This window comes from Tenebrio molitor, chromosome 3, assembly GCF_963966145.1.
Source record: "Tenebrio molitor chromosome 3, icTenMoli1.1, whole genome shotgun sequence".
NCBI lineage: Eukaryota > Metazoa > Arthropoda > Insecta > Coleoptera > Tenebrionidae > Tenebrio > Tenebrio molitor.
The window spans coordinates 18,471,879-18,494,621 of record NC_091048.1 but is presented as its reverse complement, the minus strand read 5'-3'; the positions used below and the strand labels follow the sequence as shown (position 1 = coordinate 18,494,621).

General features: G+C 33.6%; 1 protein-coding gene across 4 annotated transcripts; it reads right to left on the bottom strand.

The window, feature by feature from the left end:
• Window positions 1-13,434: 13,434 nt before the first annotated feature.
• LOC138126353 (uncharacterized) lies at window positions 13,435-20,043 on the bottom strand. Of its 4 annotated transcripts, none has more exons than XM_069042123.1 (11): window positions 19,908-20,043; window positions 18,355-18,445; window positions 17,753-18,012; window positions 17,492-17,702; window positions 15,413-15,696; window positions 15,242-15,365; window positions 14,973-15,187; window positions 14,727-14,919; window positions 14,498-14,667; window positions 13,921-14,182; window positions 13,435-13,835 (listed from the first exon to the last, which is right to left on the bottom strand). In XM_069042123.1, the coding sequence occupies exons 2-11, from the start codon at window positions 18,425-18,427 to the stop codon at window positions 13,528-13,530; spliced, it is 2,100 nt and encodes a 699-aa protein (XP_068898224.1). In that variant the 5' UTR covers window positions 18,428-18,445; window positions 19,908-20,043; the 3' UTR covers window positions 13,435-13,527. The 4 variants fall into 4 exon arrangements, with proteins under 4 accessions (XP_068898224.1, XP_068898222.1, XP_068898223.1 ...); XM_069042121.1 differs by lacking the exon at window positions 19,908-20,043 and adding an exon at window positions 18,756-18,869; XM_069042122.1 differs by lacking the exon at window positions 19,908-20,043 and adding an exon at window positions 18,574-18,708.
• Window positions 20,044-22,743: the final 2,700 nt, after the last annotated feature.

Genomic DNA, 22,743 nt, shown 5'->3' with positions numbered 1-22,743 from the left:
AAATTGTACCTGTACTAAAAAAAATGAGTACAAAACATTACAGTGTAGTTGCCAATCATGCAATTCAGTTCTCAACGCTGATTCAAATTTAAACCTCAAACAAAAATAATTTTACTCTTGTTAAAATTGATCTAACTAATAGGTGGATTGCTCCGACATTTTGAAGCCGGCATTATGCAAACTTAACTTTTGTGAAGTGTCCTTAAGGAACAATATATTTCGTCACAATTTTTTTAAATATATTTTTCGATAACACGTCTACAATGAAAATTAATTTAGAATATTAGTTGTTCAAATTCTGTCCAAACACTCAAGGAAAAACAAATCTTCAAGACTTAAAAAGAATGATGTCATAGACATTCTTACTAAGGTGGCTGCACGAAGTGTTTAAAAAGGTGGTGAACCTTTGTGCTACTATTCCTTATTGTGACATTTGGATCAAAATGATAAACTAAACAAATCTTTTCCAATCTTGGTCAATAATGATTAAATTTGTTCCAGAGGTTAGGTTTCGAATATGTTTCTAATTTGGTTTTAATACCCGTGGGGAAATCACCTCTTTGTATAAATATGCTTTGCGCTGCCCACTGGAAAGCAGCAATCTTCTGCTACAAATTTCGATGTAATTTGATTACCATGGAAAACTACAGAATGTCTATAAATGATTGTGGGATCGAAGTAGGCTTTGAAAGTGTGCCGACTCTTTCACTAGAAATCGAATAATATTAGTCTGATCAACGGTATGCAACCCCGGAACAAACTGGTTTTACTGGTTGCCTATTGCCTAGCCTGACAAAATTGATGTTTACAAAAAACGATTAAATAAAAATAAATCAGTGAAATGCATTATTATTGATGTCTCAACGCTCTCCGCAAATTACGTATTTATCAAACACTTAAGAAGGTGAATCAGTAATTCAGTTAAAAAAGTAACAATGAAAATTAAAGGAATGGTTCGAAGTGTCCTCCATTTTGCTCTGAATATCTTCTTCCTTTCTTTTGTTTTTTTTTATTTTGTAACATCTGTTCATTGATGTTACGACAACAATTACAATACAAATTACAATAATTTATGGAACTTTCAGGATCATTAAGGAGGAGCTATTGTACAGTTTTTACTTTGTATGGATGTAAATGCAAGTTCTCCACTAATAATTGTATGGCATGTAGGTACTGCAATTTAAAGAGACAATCTAGTTCAAGTTCTCAGATGTCCTTCTAAATGATCTTGTATATTTTCAACTACATCTTCCCTCACCTTGGGACGACCTGACGATTTCCCCTTTTCAACACTACCGGTAGTAACAAAATGATTAATAATTCGATGTATGTGTGCTGTGAAAGAATTTTCTTAAAACATTTTGGTCCAGCTAGTTGGCTAAAAATTCTTCTTTGCAAGCTTGAACGCTGTCCATTCCTCGTCTCTTTTAGCACCGTGGCCCGTTGCGGTAATAAGACATCATAAGGAACTTATTTTGTTCAAGTGTGAAGATCATGTTAGCAATTATGTACTTCTAAAATATTTGCGAGGTTATAAAATTATTCTGATTTTGAATATAAAAACAGATCAATTCCTTTGTAACACCACCGGAAATTATCTAGCTTTGGAAGATACTTTTCTTCTAAGAATAAATAGACCAGGAAAGGAAGAAACAGCAAAGCAGGACTTCGAATCTTTGAAAGCGAAAATGAGATGAATGAGGTTAAGAAGCTGACTTTTTGTTGACATGTTGTGAATTTTTGACAATTTGCAATTAAAAGTAATGTGGTAATTTAAAGGGGGTGGCAAATTCAAATTCCAGAGCCCTCTGTGATCCCACATTCTTTTATAGACAGTCTTCATATCGTAAACTAAATTAATGTTTTCTTGTGTCGCAACAGTTTTGAGGTGTCCGGCAGAGAATTTTTGCTAAAATGTCAAGTTTAAATTCTCGGTACCAGTTCTCAAGACTTGATCAGAATATACAAATGTTCCTAATATTTCACTCATATTGTTATATATTTCTTCTAGAAAGTCGTATCAGGTTATTTTATTACATTGTAATCATACAAAGATATTTACTCTTGACGTTGAGTATTGAAAACCGATTTTTTGAACTCACTACGTTCAAAATTACATTTCGCGACCGCAACAATCAACCGCGAACGTAGATTTCGCGCACTAGTGCTTCAAAATCTTCCAAAAAGCATTCGCCTTTCTGAGCATTCTAAAAATAATTTGACTTGATAATAATAAAATCTGGTTTACAAAACGCAATTTCTTCAATTTGGATGTTGAAAATTTCGAAAGAGTGAAAATAAATCGCTATTCATTCGATTGACACTTTGGCAAACGCATGGATAAGCGTCATCTATTCACAAAGGGTACACGACAAATCAGACGTAATGTTCGTTTCAAAAAATATTGTACAAACTTCGATGCGCGAAGACGTATTCCGCACATTCGCCCAAATGAAGCACTCCCTCTTTCGTTGCTCGTGGCTCAAATAATGCACTCATGGGCGAATTTTTTTTTCTCGCACTCGGTTCGTAAATAACTATTTTGCTCTCTTATTATTCAGTATGTTTTGGTTATCCATCCTAAAGCTTGTTTTATAAGTGAATATCATTTATGTCATATTGACGACCAATGTATTTTGGCCGCGATAGTACAGCGTTGACCAAAATGAAATAGAACAAAGTGTTACTTTAGACAGTTTCACAATTCAAAGATTTGTGTAGTGTAACTGAGACGTATGTGCGTATGTGTCTCAGATTACAACTTAATTTGACTTGACGATTGATCTACAAAAAGTTAGGTTGTGTTTTTTTTACTTGTACTTGTCACTATCACTACGTTCAATTAAATGAGTTTTTGAAAACTGTCGGTAAACTTGTTCATTTGTATTCGGTTCTCTAAAGTAGGAAAACGAATATGGATTTGCGATTGTAAATTAAAACGTTTTATTCTCAAATTTATACCCATGAATAAATTTTTGACACTTTGGTTTCCTAAGAGATGGATTTCGCAGAAATATCGAATTACACAATCGAAATTTACTTTGTCCCATTTTATTTTGGTTAACGACTGTACATAGGTGTTCATTGCTAAATGTGAAATGTATCAACTAACGATCATTAATTGAGAATAACATTATGTGAAATTTGACTCGTACCTATTTTGGTTAATTATTTGCGTTATTTGGCACTAATTACTAATTGAAACCTTCATTTTTAACTGTGTGTATCTTGAAAATAGTTTATTAGAGATATTTTCATATTTGGTGGCGGAAACAAAAGACTGAGAAATGTCACAAAAATGTATTGTCAGTGTCAAATTTCTCATAAACGCCGTAAAAAGGAATGTCTAGGTAAATTTAAATTTTCGCTAAATAGATTAAAAAAATAAATTTTAAGGAAACCAATTTTGGTCAGTGGTTCAAAAGGAAAAGTTATTCTCATATAATCAAACGTATTACAAATTTTGTCTCTAGTTCGACAATGAATAACTTTCTTATTGCCAATTTGCTGCATTTCGGTCGAAATCACGAACGTCTTTGAGAAATTTGACACTGACAATACAAATTTGTGACATTTCTCAGTCTTTTGTTTCCGCCATCAAATATGAAAATATCTCTATTTTATCTATATCAAACAAGTGCAGCTATCTTTTTCACGTACATAAGGTGTAAGGCTTAAAATTTTGAAAATTATCTTAAAATCAACTCAGAATATTTTTTTAGGTTAGTAAGCCTGAAAATACTCTTCTCCCAAAGTTCCAAAAGTATTATCCAAGGTGAGAATACATTATCCTAAATGTAGCATCACATGAGATAAAGTTGACGCGAAAATTGTCTTATTTTTTGCTGTTATCAAAATTATTTTAATCTGTCAGTGTTATACGGGTGGGGTAAATCCCAGCTGTGGAAGCAGGGTTGAAAAGCAAAAGATCAACATGGTCGCGGTTTAGACAACCCTTCAGAAGCAAGTAAGACGATTCTATGTATATTTATCAAAAACTGAAGGTGCCATATTATTGACAAGAATAATTTGAAATTGTCATGTATAGTGACATTAATACTTGATTTACATTTGACGTGTCAAAAAGTGAGGACTAAAGTATTTTGGCCGCGATAGTACGTCAAGTACAATAAGTGATAACCAACTTCGTACTTTCTGACTTTCTGTATACTACTTTCACTGATCTTATTTACGTTTGTATAGAAAGCACAACATTGTTCATTCTGAAATAGTTATTTTCATATGAGTAGCGTTGTCAGATTACTTTGCAGGTATGAGGCCGAAATTTCAAGCACGAGGTGGTGGCTGAGTCTTGCAAAACAGGTCGAATAGTTGAAAAATGACGTGTACGAATATTGAATAATATTTTTCGTGTTCGTTTGGGCAAAGTCTTAAAAAAACATTTGTTAACGATAATTCTTTTGTATTTAGCCAAATGCCGTTTAATATTTCTTCATTCACGGTACTGATAATGCCTTTCGTAAGACTTCTACACAAATGTATCGTTACAATCAGGAAACTTCTCTTTCTAATAAACTTAATTAAAAAAATCGACCCTTTAAATTTAAAGTTAACACGATACACGATACAAAGAGATGGACAGAAAACAAATAGTCAAATAAATAACACAAGAAGATCGAAATTATGTTAAAATATCGTAACAAATTTACTAGTTACAGATGAATTCTCCAATTTTATCTAGTGATCAAAAAGAAAACACATCAAGAGTGCTACCTCATCTTTTGTTTGATTGAAAAGTTCTTCTTAAATTGACTCATTCGCATATGTATACTTATTTTTTTCATTGTTTCATTGGTTGCCTACCTCTCGAAAAATCTGTTAATTAATTTATTATTATTGATAATAATTAATGCTTTATCGTCAATGGTAAAACCCATTTTAGCACTTATTCTGGGATCATTGTTGCTTACTGTAAACTTTGCCGAAATTGAAAAGTTGTTTTCTAGGTTAACAAGAGCACATCGTTGACGTTTTTTGACATTTCCGCGAAAAATCTGCTTACCAGTGGCGTCGCGTTTGGCAAATAAAGCTTCGTAAATTACCCGTTGTTACCAATGTAAAATGTTGCTCTTGTTATTTTATACATTTTCTCCAATATGTATCAGATGATAATAATAAAATGCACAATTATAATTCCAACGTCTAAAATTCCTGACGTATGATTTTTTATAAAATAGCATTTGATACTACAAATTGTCTACGCCCATCTATTAAATACTTATTTGCATAGAATTCCGCTACGACATGACCGATAATTTGCAACGCCTGCTCTGATTCAAATAACTTTCCATTATCAAAAAATTAACGAGAAAATTAAAATAAGTTAAATAAATAACTATCTGGCATGTTTGATACATGTGGTCTTTGCTGTATTTAATGTGTTTTTTTAACGTCCGTCAAAAAAAGTGGGACACTTGCATTGGATGAAACAGCAGAAGTTAAAGAAGATGTTAGGAACAAGAGCATGAAGAATATGTGTGAGCGTATTTTACGACTCTATAAGATACGTTGCTATAGAGAAAAGCGCATTTTATGGAAAACATAAGGTGTGAGCTCAAATGCACCATAGAAACAGTATAAGATATTAGTTTTTTCATTTGTTTGCATTCATAAAATACGTGATTTTTGAATAGGTCAAGAAGCGATAAAAAAAATGCTATAGCGGTTCATTTTTGCACGCATTTTGCGTTAAAAAAAGTGCGGTAGCGTGTCATTTTTTAACGCAATAAAATTTTTCATTCATAATTAGTAGTTTTTTTAACGAGTTCGTATGTAAATTGGGATTTTTTTTGACATGAGTGGGCCAGTTTAAAACGCGAGTAAAACGAGCGTTTTAAAGGTCCACGGGTTCACACAGGAGAAAATTGTCAAATTTTGAGAGCGTCGAAAAAATTGTTATCTAAACTTACGGGCACCAAAAATTTTTTGTATGCAACTCGTTAGTAAAGTATCTTTTTTTTACTCGGCGGATTTGCGCACTCGCTGCGCTCGTAAAAAAAAGTATTACTGTACTCACTTGTTGCATAAATAACTACTCTAATCTTACTGTGATTTTTGTTTAAGCTAGTTTGACACGATGCTAAATTTTGTAGAAAATTTGTTAGAAAATGAGAGAGACCCTCGATCAGGATCATAGTCTGTCTTTGTCATTTTTACAGAATTTTCTATGAAATTAGTATCGTGTCACACTAGCTTTAGTTATAATTTCTTATTGTTTACTAAACGATTTATGAGATTTAATTTAGTAATTATTGGGAAAAATGAATCAAGTTCCGGTAGTCACGTTCCGTAGATGAAACAGTGAAAACCATGATTTTTCTAATTTAAGATTGCGTGCGGCAAAGCAGTGAATGAGAATGATATAGAAGAGGAAAATGCGTCTATAAATAAATATAATTATTTTTCCACCGGTTGGAAGTTAAATAACGTTAGTCGAGACCAAAATATAATTACGGGTCATAAATTAATATTTTCAAAGAAAATAAACTGAAAAAAAATCTCCAACGTAATTGTAACGTTTGACGTTTCATCCCGTGGAAAGATTTAGCGTTCCCATATTCTGGCACGATTGTAATGTAGTAGTTGGTCCTTTGTGCCTATCTGTTGCATACATCCACATGTACTATTATCATTAATTTCCGGGGGCGCTATATTGTGATGTCTGGGAGGTTGTGCAGCACGTTTCGTCGCGATAAATTACATTTTAATACAGTAAGTTGTTAAGGCCCCAACGAGAATAGGCGAACTTTCGTAAATTGCAAGATGATGCATTGCCTTCCGAGTTGTGCTCAGCAAGAGCTCGACAAGAACGTTGGGCTTTTTTCTAAGCCACCATAAATCACAATTTGTGCAATAAAGGTGGAGCATTTTGATTTTTTGGTGGTGTTTGTTGTGTCCTCGTTGTTAAAAGAGTCTTTGAAAAATGTTTTGAATTACGAATGCCTGCAGGGTGATACCGCCGTTGGCCGGCCATAATACTTGGACCATTAATTCCTGCCGCTAGGCGTTGCAGGGAGAAGAGGGACACAGTGACGTAGTAAGCTGAGGGAAAATTCCCTCACAAAAGAACTAAAAGTCATTGTACGGGAAACTTGTATTTGTGCTGTAACACGAGGCTCGGATTTTAGGTAAAATGAGCCGTTTTTACAAAATTAAATCTATTTTGTTCGTGACGGACCGTTTTTACTTGCCTCCACTTGGATGTCCGTCGGTGATAAAGGATGTTTTAAATAATTCAGCAAAAATGACAAATTCTTTATTTGCCACGACGCGACGGCTAGTGAGTACTGCATCTAAATGCGCTGTCAGCTTGGAATTTGCAGTGGCTCCGCTTTTCCGCTACGTCCTACATTGCTCTGTCATCCCGATTTCACTTTGTGTGGGATCTTTGGTAAGAACCCCGGGGCCCACATTACTCTTCGCCTCTTCACCCGCGAATTTTGTCATTAAACGAAAATTGTCGAGCACATGAAATCAAGTGGAAGCAACGACACTCAATAATTGAATTAAATTGATGCTGATGCTGTTCAATATGTTTAAAGCAGATTAAAAGCTATTTGCATATAAATAGACTACCTATGGGGGAATTTTTTTGGTAAAGTGTGTTGGTACAATGTCGAACGGGCTGGCTGCAAATTTTGATTTTATGCTAATTTAGCATAAACCACTCGATACAAATGTTGGAATATCAGCAATCATACAAAAGAAAAACTGCCTCCGGCTCAATATTTCAATCTACGCGGCGGTTGATATTTTTCCTGACAAATGTTTTCCATTTGCTGAAACAATCGTTTCTGGAGGAGATGCCTTTTTTCCTTCACAGATTTTGTTTTCGCAATATTGACGAAATCCTGAAGTTTTCTTTTTCAGTCTATATTTTCATAAGTTATAAGCGTCTTCCATCAGGTAAAAAGTGAGAAGGTGGAATGATGAACTTTGACTTTTGTCAAGTGGCAAATGAATTTTTTTATGATGGAAATGGGAATACGTTATTGTGTATATTCGCCTATGTTTTTATGAAAAGCATAAATTGTAGTTGCGAGTGTGCTGTAATAAATTAGCATGAAGAGAAGTGATACACAACCCTATGTAACATTGACAAAAATAATTCCCTGCGGATTAATTTAATTTAGTGCGCTGGATCTTGTTTGAACTCATGGAAAATAAAAAATAAAGTTTGAAACTAGAATGATGTAGTCCGGGATTTAATTATAATTCGATTTCCGAACATTAGATGTACTCGTATAGTTTTGCATTGTGTTTTATTTTATTCTTTGCACACATGAAAACAATATAAATGTCGAATTACATATTTATCTAATCAAATTTTTGTTTGTTAGTAACACAAAATACACATTAAATAATAAATCAAAATGACATTTAATACATATTTAAAATTCAATAACAAGGTTATAATATGTTGCTTTTAGTAAAATCTTCGGTGTTAGTGTAGTCAATTCGATCGCAGTACATTATTTTGTTTAGTGAATTCATTCATAATTGAATTTTCCTTAACAGATCAACGATCACGGAAAAGTTTCACAATTAATGAAAACAAGACGAGTTCAAAATCATTTAATGACTATCAAGGTCGTTTAGAGGTTGTTTAGAGGTATTGGATTTTCTCATGGGCTATAAGTTATATCTGCGCAAACGACGAATATTGGTCTCAAGTAGGCGCTATTGTCACCGGAACTGACGCTTTCTGCGCTTGAGGGGGTTTGCCCCGAACTTATGGTTTTTCCGTGTTTTTCTTCATCCCATTGCTCCCAATTCACCAGAACAAACGCACGATGAGGAACTATGTTTATTTCTTTATTTAAATTCAACACAACAAATAACTTATTTGCAAAACAAAAAGAAAATGCTTTTTTTATGACAGTGACTCTTTTTTTTATACCTTTTTTTTAATGATTGATCGGTGCCTAGTGTCCCGCTTCTTGGCAACACTATAAACCTACCAGAAAACATCGTCATTCGTTACGTTAGTTTCGTCTCTCTCTCGTCTATTTGAATGTGATGTAGTCCACGTTTTTAGTTTTCGTTTACAAATTTTTCACTGGTTTATCGCTCCGCCTTCGTTCAGATATTTCCAAGGTCACAGTCCATGAGAGAATTAAACACTTCTACCCCAAATCATTATTCGCGAATTACGTGTTACGCTGCTGAAATATATTTCTTAGATTATGTACTCGCAACTAGAGACGGAACCTCTTCGGCAGCTGATCATGCAGGGTCTGTGTGGGCTGCACATGACTGCTATATTGTTTAAGTGAACGAAGTATAGATGTATGATGTAAAAAACTTATTTTTGGTCCTGATTTAATCACCTCACAAAAAATAGTACCTATTCAATGTAAATAATATTTTTATAATTTATTATTTACTAGTACGAGTACCTGTTTACAAGTTTTGGTACTTGTTTTATTTATTGCACAATATTCCCTTTTTCATAGTGTTTTTTGATTTTCATTGTTATTTATTTGTTTAGTTTGATAAGTTCTGTTGTTATTTTTTATGTTGACTAATATCTGGTCGGCATTTTTGTTGTTTTTTTTTTACTAAATACAACCATGTTATAGGAAGAATTAACTTTACTCATGACTTGATGTAGTATCAATTTAATACATACAGTTATACGGCGTGATCAAAAGAATCACCGAATCTGTTGGTAACAACGAAAATTTGAATGATTTTGGTACTATTGTAAACTAAATGCATTTCCGGTTGTAAGCTTTGACAGTGTTGATAGACAAATTTGGGGGGAGGATGTACGCATTGTTCATAGACTTCAAGGCGGCGTTCGACAAGGTTGACAGAGTGAAAATGTTTGAATGTATGAGAGAAAAAGGAATAAGTGGTGCGGAAGGTAGAGGAGATATATGCGAGAACGAGAAACAAGGTGAAAGTGGGAGAGAAAGAGGGCGAATGGTTTGAGACGACAAAGGGAGTGAGACAGGGCTGCCCGCTCAGTCCCCTGCTGTTCACGATATACGTAGCGGACGTGGACGAAATGTTGAGGAAAGCGCAGGCGGGGGGGGTCGTAGTGGGTAGGGAGAAAGTTTGGAGCCTGGCGTTTGCGGACGACATGGTGATTGTGGCAAAGAGTGAGAGAGAGATGAAAGAAATGATGAGGAACCTGGAAAAGTATGTGAGGAAGAAAAAGCTGGAAGTGAATGTAGAGAAGACGAAAATGATGGTGTTCAGCAAGAGAAAGAGGAAGAATGAGGAGAGCGAGTGGAAGTGGGAAGAAAGCAAGATAGAAAGAGTGAGCGAGTTTAAGTACCTGGGCTACACCTGCAACGAGAGAGCCACAGTCAGGGCGCAAGTGAGAGAGGTAGTGAGGAAGGCGAACAAGGTAGTTGGATGTGTGTGGGGAATAGGAGAGAGAATGTGGGGAGGCGAGTTCGGGAGGAGAATGATGATGTTCGAGAGCATGGTGGAGAGCGTGCTGATGTACGGAGCAGAGATATGGGGATGGAAGGAACAGGAGGAGGTGGAGAGAGTGCAAGAGACATATTTGAGATGGGTGCTAGGAAGTGGACAGAGAAACACCAGGGTACATAGTGAGGGAAGAGTGCAAGAGGAGCAAGCTGAGAGTAAAAGCGGGAAAGAGAGCGGCAAAGTTCGAGGACAGAATGGGCGGAAGGGAAGAATGCAGGATACTGACTGAGTGCTATAGAGAAAAGAAAAAGAACGCGGATGAGAAGGAGAGAGAGAGAAGTACTGTAGGAGGAACGGGTATGCCAGCGAGGAAGTGGAAAGAGTGAGAGCGGAAGGAAGATGGATGTGTGCGGAGCTGAGCGAGAGGGACAGAGATACGGACAAGCAAGAGAGAAGGGAGAGAATCAGAGAATCGAGGTACAACAGGGAGTATGAGAGGTGCGTGACAGAGGATGTTCCGGTGTATCTGGGGAGAGAGAGCACGAAAGAAAGGAAAATGATGGCGAGATTTAGATGTGGGAACGAAGAGAGAGAGAGAACAAGTACTGGATGGAGGAGGAGGAAAGAATGTGCAGGATGTGCCGTGAGGAGAGAGAGACGATCGAGCACATGTGGAGAGGATGCGGTGAAATGAGAGAGAGGGAGGAAAAGGAACGGGGAGAAATACTGAACGAAGACGGAAGAGAGATAGGATGGATGAAAGAGGTATGGAAGAGGAGGGAAAGGATAGAGAAGGAGAGGGGTGGGGAATAAAAGAAAATGTATGTTAATTAAAAAAAAAAAAAAAGAATTATTTTTGGAATTGTAAGTTTATTTAGAACTGTGTAAGGTATAGGAATCCTTTAAAGCCCGTAGGGCAAAATAAAGTAAAGTAGTAGATAGACAAATTTGAAATTTACCATTTATTTTGAATTGTTTCATTGCCAACAGACTTAGTCACTGTTGATCACGCTGTAGAACATTTTTTTTTGTTTACCGATGTTATAAATATAGATCCACTGAGATAAATTTAGATATAAATAACTATCCATTTAGATAATGTGATTTGATAATCATATAATCTGGCGTGGTTTGTAATTAGTAATATTATTTTTACAACACTTACTTTCCAAATTAAAAGCGAACAACCTCTACCAATACTTTTCTGGTCCATAATCGTTTTAGACTGCTGCATGAGAACCTTCTGTAAAAGTTTTTGATTATATTTGTGCGTGTGTAGTATTGCAACTATTATCATCTTATAGGGCCATTACGTTACACAACTTTCGGATATCAATATGTTTTATAGTCCACCAGATAACGGTTTAATCACAATTAATTTCCTCAACAGACGAAATAGGATCGGATAAAATCTAACCGATGAAATTCTATCGCTTCAATCTTGTCGCCTGAAACCTGTCTTTTGGGATTCTTTTTTCTCCAACTTGGTTTGTTTTTCCCTCTTTCTCGACACGCATAATTTGTGGTTGTGTAAAGTTTTTGCGGTGCGTCGTCCCCGAAACATGTTCGGCATAGTTTTCGGGGATGCTGGGCGAATTTATTAAACAAGCAAAATTAATGTGCAATTACAAATGATTAAAAGGAGATTTGCAACTTTGAGGGGGTTTTATAGGGTGGTAGAGGGTTGGGTGTAGAAGAGTAGGTATTTGTTAATTTAAAAACTAGTAAAACACAAAGAAAAGTTAAATATTCGTTCCTATACCCAGAACATAATGCGATTTCTTTACTGGACTTAATTTAAAATGTAGTCTCTTCCTTGGTCACTTATTGTATTATACAGGGTTATTCTAAATGATTGTAGTCGAAATAGGCGTGAAAACTGAATGTAAAATTTATGGTTGCCGCTCCACATAAAAAAACATCAAAATGATGTGAATAGTGAGTACACACCGTTCACACACGGGAGTCAAATTGGATGCAAAATAACTCAGTATATCTGGATTCAATCGTTAATTTAACAAAAATAAATAAAAATCTCATCACCGCACTTTTCACCTAAAAAATGACAGTGACAGCGACAAAACTGACAGTTCACATGAAAGCGGCAAAAATGTAGTAACATGGGCATGGCCTACTTCGACTACGATCATTTAGAATAACCCTGTATTATTTAAAACAAATAAATATTGTATTAAATGAAACAATACACTATATAACCAATTAAATATGTATATCAGTTTAGATTTTTCTTTACAAATTAGCAACCACCATATTGTATCAAATCAGTTTTATTTTTGCAATACTTCCATACTTCCAATTAATTTTGTTTCAAATGATTTTATTTTTTAACTTGTAATATTTGCGGCGTATTTGGGAAAATGCATTGTCGTTTAGAACAATACATTTGTTATTGTTTATAATTTGTGATTTCATGTTTAAAACGATTTTTTTCAGTACAACTTAAATTCAGTGATTTATTTTTTAGCAAATAATAATTAAAACAAAACATAAATTTCTGCATTAATTGGACTGTTGTTTTCATTCGTTAAAGTTGATATTGCAGTAACAAATTACATCATTTTTAAAGTTTTCATGTGAGAATGGCTACTACGCGAGAGATTTACTCAATATCTTCAAGCTACTACGAGTAGGTACAGTGTATAAATTAGTTATTCTTAGTTACTGAGAACCTTAGTAGAAAGAATAGATACACTTCTATTCAAGAGCGGCTGTGAAAACTACATATTAAATACTGGTTACATATTGCTGCTGCTGGTACTGAAATGTGAATTTAAATGGTTTCGGCATGAGAACGGTTCCTATGTGAATGAGCCACTGTTACTAATACTTGACATCTACCACACACACGTAACTCGAAAATCTGTGTCCCGGAGGGTTGAAGGTCCCCTTGCAAGAGTTCTACTTTAAAAATTTTACATTAACTTTTTGCCCGTAATCAATAAATTAATGCAAATAAATTGCAATTTTAGATTTGTTTATGCATCGTGTTATTATGAAAATTAAAATAGATTTATATTTTATTTAAAACATTTAATAATAATTTAGTACCACATCTGAAAAAGTATCACATTTGTTGTGCTCATTACACAGTCCTTAAAAATACTATAAAAAAATTAACAATATGGATGACACTAGAAGGCTAATCGTCGCCGTTATAAAATTGGCACTGTTTCGTTCAAGGCAATCGTTTTTGTGAACATTCGACAACAACTTTGTAAAGAGAGCAGTAAATGTGCTCACTTCATCACAGTCATCTTCTACATCGGTACTATTTACATCTGGTACATAATTTTGGCACGTGGGAAAGTTACGGGGTACAGATGGCATTTCATGGTCCTCTCCTATTTTGAAGACCAGAGCCATACCGACTTCCACGTGGAACTCAATATGACAGTGGAACAACCAATATCCTACGGAATAACAGGTATTATTGATATTTGATAAGAATTAAATTATCGCAAAACGGTAAAATGGATTGAGATTTTTGTGTATTACCTGGATTGCTAGTTTTGAATCTGATTATGGTAAATCCTCCATCTGGAACTGTTACTGTGTCCTTGAGTGGTGCGTCCTTGAAATTTCTCTGGATTTGCCCATCCAAATCCATTTTGCGAATATCAGAAACGTTCACTTGACTACCTACTCGTTCCATTGCTACCACTCGAAATGAATGACCGTGCAAATGGAAAGGATGATTAGCGTCGTAAGCATAGCCCTTATCTATTAGTACCATTTCAACTATGGTATTGAGTGGAATCTGTTGAAAAATATTAATTCCTTTAATGATGATAGTGTAGGGGAGATTATGAAGGCGCATTTGTAAAAAAATCAAATTGATAGAATTATCAATTATAAAATGGTATTCTTCTTGGTTGCGATTAAAAATACAAAAAGAAATGGACAGGACGATGATAGTAAAAAATTATATGTAACCATTTTGTTAAAGATTAAACTCGCAAGAAAGAAATCGGAAAGGAAACCAAATTGTTTGTAGTAAGAAAATTATTTGATAACATGTAAAGAAATATTGTATGAATAAAAGTGTAAAATTGTTTTTAGTTTTCAAACTTACGTTAACGACGTGTGTGCATTCGCAATACTGATTTTCGCAATTTTCAACTGACGTCTCATTGCAGAGCATGTTTTCCTCTATTTGATGTCTTTGGGGTAACAGAGGGAAAGATTGCAGCTTCATCGAAATATAATTCAGTTGAGGTGTTAAAACTTGTGAATCATTGGTAACTGAAAGATAACCAGAAACATAATCATACGAGTAGTTCTTATTAAAAAGTTCTAATTACCATCAAAGAAGCCATAAAGAGATTCTTTATGATAAACTGGATGATCAATTTTGTAAAAGTCATAAGAAACGTAATACTGAAAATCTGCTTTTTCTTGAAGGCTGTCATCCCATTCATTTAAGGAGTGAAGTTGAGGCAAGCTGACATAGCTAGAGTTGTCTGCTTCGGTGCCTTTATTTAGAGGATTCATTTGCTGAAATAAATTGCATGGCAGTATTCAAAATAAAATAAGAAAATCATTTTTACCATTCCGTCTTTCTCAGAATTGTCGTAATTAGGTTCACCAAGGGGATAAGATTGTTCTACGTCTTTATACTGAAGCACGGCCACTTGATAAGCTTTAGTAAATCGTTCATCACAGTCCATCAGCCCTCTGAAATGCATCCAGTACACATCCTTCGGTTGATCTGCTTTCACAATAAAGTCAAATCGTTCACCAGCGTAAGTGACTAAAGTTTGTACTAAAAATTTGCAAATATTAAACAATTATTAACATAATTGTTTGTGAACTGTACCTTCAGTTGCATTAAAATCACTACCGTCGCTGCTGATCACTGTCAATGTATGGTTGTCAATGGATATTTCAATGGGACAATTCAGGAAACCAGCGTTGATTAGTCTGAATCTGTACCTATAACTCTATTTGATTGACCACATTACAAAATCTGTCAATTTGCAAAAAATACCTGTTCAACTTGAAATCTTGCAGTTGGTGTAAAGATTGTTGTGTCATTTGTCCCATCAAAATGTTTAAAGCGACCCAATCCGTTTACGAGTATGGTATCAGGTTTATTATCACCATCATTCAGCATGTGGGATCCAAATTTATCGTTACCAACTTCCTTGGTCCAATCCAAAATTGTTATCACGTGATTTGATAAGTCGTAGTCGTAAAGGTTGGAATGGGGGTCGTCTTCTTCAGGCATGCGAACAATAAAAGGACCAAAAGTGCCGTCGGAACGTTGGAAACCTGTGATGAATAGTTGTTTATTAAAAAACTACAAAATGAAAGTAGTTAGAGTTGGTCGATTCAATAAAGATAAATTGAAACCGTGTGACTTTACAACACATTTTAAAAATAACAGAATCTTAAACATCATCATGTATTTCGAGCTTAATTTTCCTGTTTGACTGAAACAGTTTTCGGTAAAAAAGAGTGTTATAAAAATTGAACCACTCTGGATTAGAAATATGTGTACTATACTGTGTTATTGATATTGTCCTATAATGTAGAACAATATTTAACACATTTTTGTATACTGCGAAAGTAAAATGTTATAAATAAATTATGTAACAAACTTTCATTTTCAGTTATAATATAACAAGTATGTAGTATGAGTGAAATCGAACTGCAGATTCAACGGGTCCGTAGAGCGAGTGAATGTGCTGCCCCGGTTTCACGAGTCAAACTATCGATAATAATTAACCATATCACGAGTTTACATTTGACAGGAGAATGTAATGAATGAATAAATGAGGAACATTTAAATTCATAAACAAACGCCACTGGCTACCCTTTTTGATGACTGTATTTTTTGATTACTTTCTTTATATCAACGAAGTCCCCCCAACTGTTAGTGCACCTATTTTCAGTTTATAATAGGCCAATTTGAAGAAAGATTTTTTTACCATGTGAGACACGACATGTGAATTACATACAGGGTGCGTCCTAAAAAACGCCGCAAGCCATATCTCCGTTATTTATGGCTCGATTTAAATAAAACAAAAACTAAAATAAATCACTTTAAAAGCGCCATAAGCACAATAGACTATTTTTTTTTTCGAAAAGTCATTCAAGGTCAGACGATAGTTAACTTTGTTTTTTCAAATAGCTTGGTATATTTTTTATACCCATTTTGAAAGAGATTATTTTTTTGAATCTAATGATATGCCACATGTTAAAATGCATTTAACAGTAACCGCGAAAATAAATTAATAAAATAGCATTATTGGAAATTTCTTCTCCAAAAAAAATCAGGTTACTATGGAAAACAATCCTAAACGCAATAGCAATACTTTCTGAAGAGCAGAACAAAAAATAATGTCCCAGAATGTGTAATAATTACTGCGTTTAGGATTGTTTTCCATAGTAACCTGATTTTTTTTGAAGAAAAAAATTACAATAATGAGTGAATAATGGTATTTTATTTATTTATTTTCTCGGTTACTATTAAGCGCATCCTAGAATGCAGCATATTGTTGGATCCAGAAAAATAATCTCTTTCAAAATCGGAATAAAAAAATATACCAAGCTATTTGAAAAAACAAAGTTTACTATCATCTGACCTTGAATGACTTAAAAAAAAAACATTAGTCTATATTGTGCTTATAGTGGTTTTAAATTGATTTATTCCAGTTTTTCTTTTATTTAAATCGAGCCATAAATAACGGAGATATGGCTTGCGACGTTTTTTAGGACGCACCTGTATATTCTCGAAATCGTATTTAAATCGTAATTAAAATCATTGTTTTGTAGCATCAAATACGATCTACAATTCACGAATAATAATGAACCTAACGAATTTTGTGATGCAGCCAACATTACATTTGCACCGATTATGTGGATTTAAAAAATATATTTTAATTTTATAAAACATGTTCAACATGTCCGGCATTACATTTGTCAAATTTAATCAAAATCATTATGTGGAATAATCAACAAAAACACAGACTAAAAAAAACTGGGGGACATGTATTGTTGGTTGCACCACAAATTTTGTTAGGCCCATTATTATTTATTACTCGTAAATCACTTTGTATATTACCTGAATGAGAATGCCAAAAGTGGGTGCCCACATTATGAACGTTAAAATGATATCTGAACGTCATTCCTGGATGTATGGGACACTGTGTTACAAAAGGAACTCCGTCCATGTACGGACTATTCCGTTGATGGTGACCATGCCAATGTATTGTTGTGCTATCACTAGATAAGTGGTTTATCACATCTATAATAACCTCATCACCTAAACACACCTACAAATAAAAAGACTTCCTCATGAGTCTACGTTTTCACTTAGTCTTACCTCAATACTGGGTCCAGGCATTTTTCTGTTGACAACCACAACTGATCTCTTATTACCATCAGCAGCGATACAATCCTCTCGGTAACAATCCTCCTCTTTGTAAGGACAATCGTAACACGCTTTGTTTAACGTTTGATACCATTCCAATAGAAAAGTGTACCTGCATGTCATTGGTAATCCATCTTTTACACATTTTCTTGCGCAAGGATTTTCTTCACTTAATAGAACATATTCAACCAAGTCTTTCACGTTGTTCGTGTCTAAAATTAAGTAAATAGTCAATCAAGCGTGATTCGAAATTATTATTAAAGGAATAAGTACGGTGTCTAATGGAAAATTTAGGACTACATTCGAGAATGGAAAATTTCAGTCTGAATTAAATTTAATTTAAAATGTTATAAAATCAGATACACAACTTAATTATGTAATTATTACGTAAAATAATTTAAATCTTAAAATGATTTGAAACTTTTTTTGTAAGTCAAACAGAAAAGTCTACAATTAATACAAGTTTATTTTTTGATAAAAAGTGATAAGTAAATGTGGTATTAAAGGATTTCTGGATGACGTTAGTTGCCAATGAGTGTTGTATTATAACTTACCATTGTACACTACTTTGAAAGAAAGGTTTTGGTCAAAGAAAATAATGACGATGAAGACTATAATTTTTTTCATTATTCCTTGTGTATTTACCTGGAAACAAAATTGGAGGTTAAAGTAATGACATTGTATAATCAGTATTAACTAAACAGTTATTTAACATTAACCCTGGTGCTAATTACAATATATTGTGTAATGTATTATTTTTGCAATTATTTTACCTGTATTCTGTGGCTGCTACCGTAGTATTAAAAGTAGGTATCTTTGGAGAGTAGTGTATTTATATGAATTATATTTTTCTTAATTAATTATGGAGATAATGCTCTAGTAATACTAAGTTATGACACTAATCATAATATACTTAGATTATATTAAAAACAAGAAAAAATATAAAAGTTCATACCATTCCTAAATTACACTCGCATTGTTCTAATCAAATTAATTGTGTTATTGAGCATATTGTTTATCTGTGATTAGTACTTTCAAAATCCGACTTATCTACTGATCTGACACAGTCCATTATCATTATCATCTACATTTTTAGATATTTTTTGAACAATATGAAAAATTGTATTGCCTTTTCATTTCACCGGTTAAGCAATCTAACAATAAGAGTCGGTAATTCGTGATGCACGACTTTGGTTTAATGCGAAAGCGTGCCCCAATAAATGCTGTTACTTTTATGAACTACTTCTACTACAGACATTTAGTGTTAAATTTTTCGAATTGTTCGCAAAGGCAACAGGAATTGCTTCGGTCAATACTCTTGACTCTTTTTTTCTAAACAACTAATTGGCGTTTTATGGTAAATTATGATAATTTCGTTGCCAAATCATCTTGTCTGACGGGATATGTGTACAAGAACATCAACAGTAATGTTTTGGATAGGAAGTTGGCCAACATTACATTTCGGACAAGGATTTTACTTGTGTCAGTATTTTTCATACATCATCTTGCGCCACTAATATTTTTTATCCTTGTCTGTAAGTTAAAGGGGAAATGATATTAAGGTTTAACTCTAACATTTTACATCCATTTATTGTGACTGTTATATAAATAACAATAATAGACAATTAGTGTTTAATAAAAATTAGGAAACAAAAGTTTTAGTGATGCAGTTGTAATAATTCGAAATTTATTTGATAATGGGAGATTGTAAAAATCTTTTCTTCCGAATCGTGGTCACGCTAACGGTAGACGTAATTTTTATTTAAATTTGTAAGTCTTGGCTAAGTATATTAAGTTGCAATTCTAACAATGCAAGTTATTTTAGAAGTAAATCTATTTTTTTAACTAGTTAATTTATTATGTACCAATAAATTTTTTTAAGGTGGTAAACATGTAAAAGTGCACATAAATAAATATTATTATTAAGAATATACATGTCAGTTTGACAAACCATAAATCTAGCTGATTGATTTTTATCTCTTATATGATACAATTTCAAAATTGTAAATAAAGGTTTGTGTCTTCTTGTATTCTTGTATTCTGAAGTATGTTGTTAATAAAAGTCAATTTCAAATTATCAATATAAATACGAAATATTTATTCTCACTTGTTCTTTGGGAATTATCTCCAACTCTCGACCACACTAACAATCACAAAGTCACTGTATCTCGAGTGCTATGTTTGACTGCAATGTAGTCAAAATTCCAAAATTAACTACCATTTGATTAAGACAATTGCCAAGATATTCTCTGGAAACAATATAAATCCCAATGGTAGGGGAAGCGCGTAAACGCAGATTTTTACGTCGGGAGAAGCAGATGGGAGAAACTAAGTCTACTAATGATGTTTGATAAATACTACCACGAGACTCTTCAGAAATTATGAAGAGTTCGAAGAATAATCACGGCTCGATGGTGATTGATCACTCATCCATTTTGTTTGTGTTTATTATTCCACATTGAGTTCTCTATTAGCTACCACACATTTGAAGCATGCGAATTGACGAAATCTAGGTTAAAATTGTTATATTACTGGATTTATAGGAGTGAAAGCAAGGTCGTCACGTAATATGTGTGTCTGGATGTGTATCTGAAAACATTTGTAATGTTGTATTTGTACCAGATTAAGGGAAATTGTTAAAAATGTAACGAAATTTAGCATCAATTTAATCCTATTCAAGCTCTTTTTCTGGACGAACGTCGATTTTTCTCTTTGAGATAAGATTAAGTCTTGCTGTGAAAAATTAATTTTGTCTTTTGAAATAAACGTTTCTGAATTATGTTCATTTCAAGATCAGGGTGACCCTCGGGTCATCAATTTATTTAATTAATGATGGCAAAAATGATGCATTAGGGTTGTCCGTGTCGAGTCGATGGGATGAACGGATCAGATAGGACGACATTAGCATGTACACGAAAAGAATCTTGTCATGCATTATTTCTTTGGTGTACATTTCGGGCAGTGTCAGATGGGTTTAAATATTTAGCCATTGCAAAAATTACGAATGTTCACGTTTCCTGAATGTAATAATAAATGTCTGCAATTAAATTTTAACTGCCGTCAATATAATGATGTATGTATGAGAAAAAAGACACAATAAGACATGTTGTTAAAACAGAAAGGTTGAGAAAAAAAAACTATTAATCGTCGAAGATTGTTAATATATGGTATTTCATGAGTTGCTTGTACTAAATGATAGTTGGACTTATTTCTTCCTATTTCCTTGTTTTAATTGTAAACTGCAGAAAAATCAAATTTTTCTTAAGTCTTATAGGTAAAACAAGGTTAACTACATCAATACAACAGCATCAGTTTCCTCACGTAACAGCTCCTATAAACCCAATGAGGTATCGTCATCGTGAATTTACAATGTCTGACTAGTTTTTTGACAAGATACATTATTATGAGAATAAAAAAATTGTGTTGACGGAAAGAACAAGGCACTTTAATGTCACGAATTGTGTCAACATTTTTATCATAATTTGTACGTTTGAATTAATCCATGTATTTTTATTTTTTTAAATTTTTTAAGTGGATTTGTAGCAATCGGTCTTGTTTTTATGATAAAGAAAAATTGCGAATGTGTTGTTTTTCATTGAATTTGCGAATGATTAAGTTATCTAGAGCGATAAAAATACTTTAAAACATTTTTTGAACTTACTACCTTCAAAATGACATTTCGCGACCGCAACGGTCAGCCGCGAACGTAGATTTGGCGTACTAGTGCTTCAAGATCATTCAAAAAGCATTCGCCTTTCTGAGCATTCTGATAATCATTTGACTTGATAATAATAAAATCTGGTTTACAAAACGCCATTTCTCCACTTTGCATGTTGAAAATTTCGAAGGAGTGAAAATAAATAACTGTTAATTCAATTGACACTTTGGCAAGCGCATGGACAAGCGTCATCTATTCACAAAGGGTACACGACAAATCAGACGTAATGTTCGTTTCAAAAAATATTGTACTAACTTCGATGCGGCGAAGACGTATTCGGCACATTCGCGCAAATGAAGCACTCGCTCCTTCGTCGCTCGTGCCTCAACTAATGCACTCATAGGCAAGAAATGTATTCTCACACTCGGTTCGCAAATCACCATTCACCATTGAAAGATTATAGAAAAGCTCAAAAACACATTAACTACATAGAAAAATTCTACGAAGTAAATAGTAAAATTTAAATTTAAAATAAGATAACAAATATGGTTTTATTATGGTACTGGCTTTTTGTAAGGATTTTGCAGTTTTAATAAATAAATGTATATCTGGACAGCCTTGATGTTTCCGAGTGTTTTACCATAGTATTCTTTATCATTTTATTTCATTGCTTTATACTTATACAGGGTGATTGACGAAAAACCTTTGATGCTGTACCTTGCTTATATTTTATCCGATTTGAATAACACTAATAATACAATAATACCAACTGAATTAAAAAAAAAAAATTGGGTCCAGTTTTTGACAGATGAACATCAACTTGTTTTTTTTTTCAAATAGCGTTGTACATTTTTTTTTAATTCAGTATTGCAGAGATTTGTTTTTTGAATATAAAAATGGATAGAAGTATACCCATTCATTAAACAAAAGTCAAGAAATTAAATAGTTAACGTAGAAAACAAAAAAATGAAATGACCAAAGCAAACAAGAGAAAAGTGTGCTCTAAATGCTCAAAATGACTAAGTAAGCTCTGAATATTTGTCAGTCACGTCATTTATCAAAACAGTTTGATAATAATAACAATAATCATGTTGTTGTGGAAGCAAATTTCCAAAGATGATTTAGTACTAACGTGTGGTGTGGCATTTTTCGAGGTAGATTGGACTAGTGGGTCCCTTTTGTATTAATGGTAGTCTTAATGAAACAAAATATCATATTATTTATTATCAAACAAAATAACCAACTTTCTGGATGAGAAGTCATTAACATGAATGAAAAAAAGGTA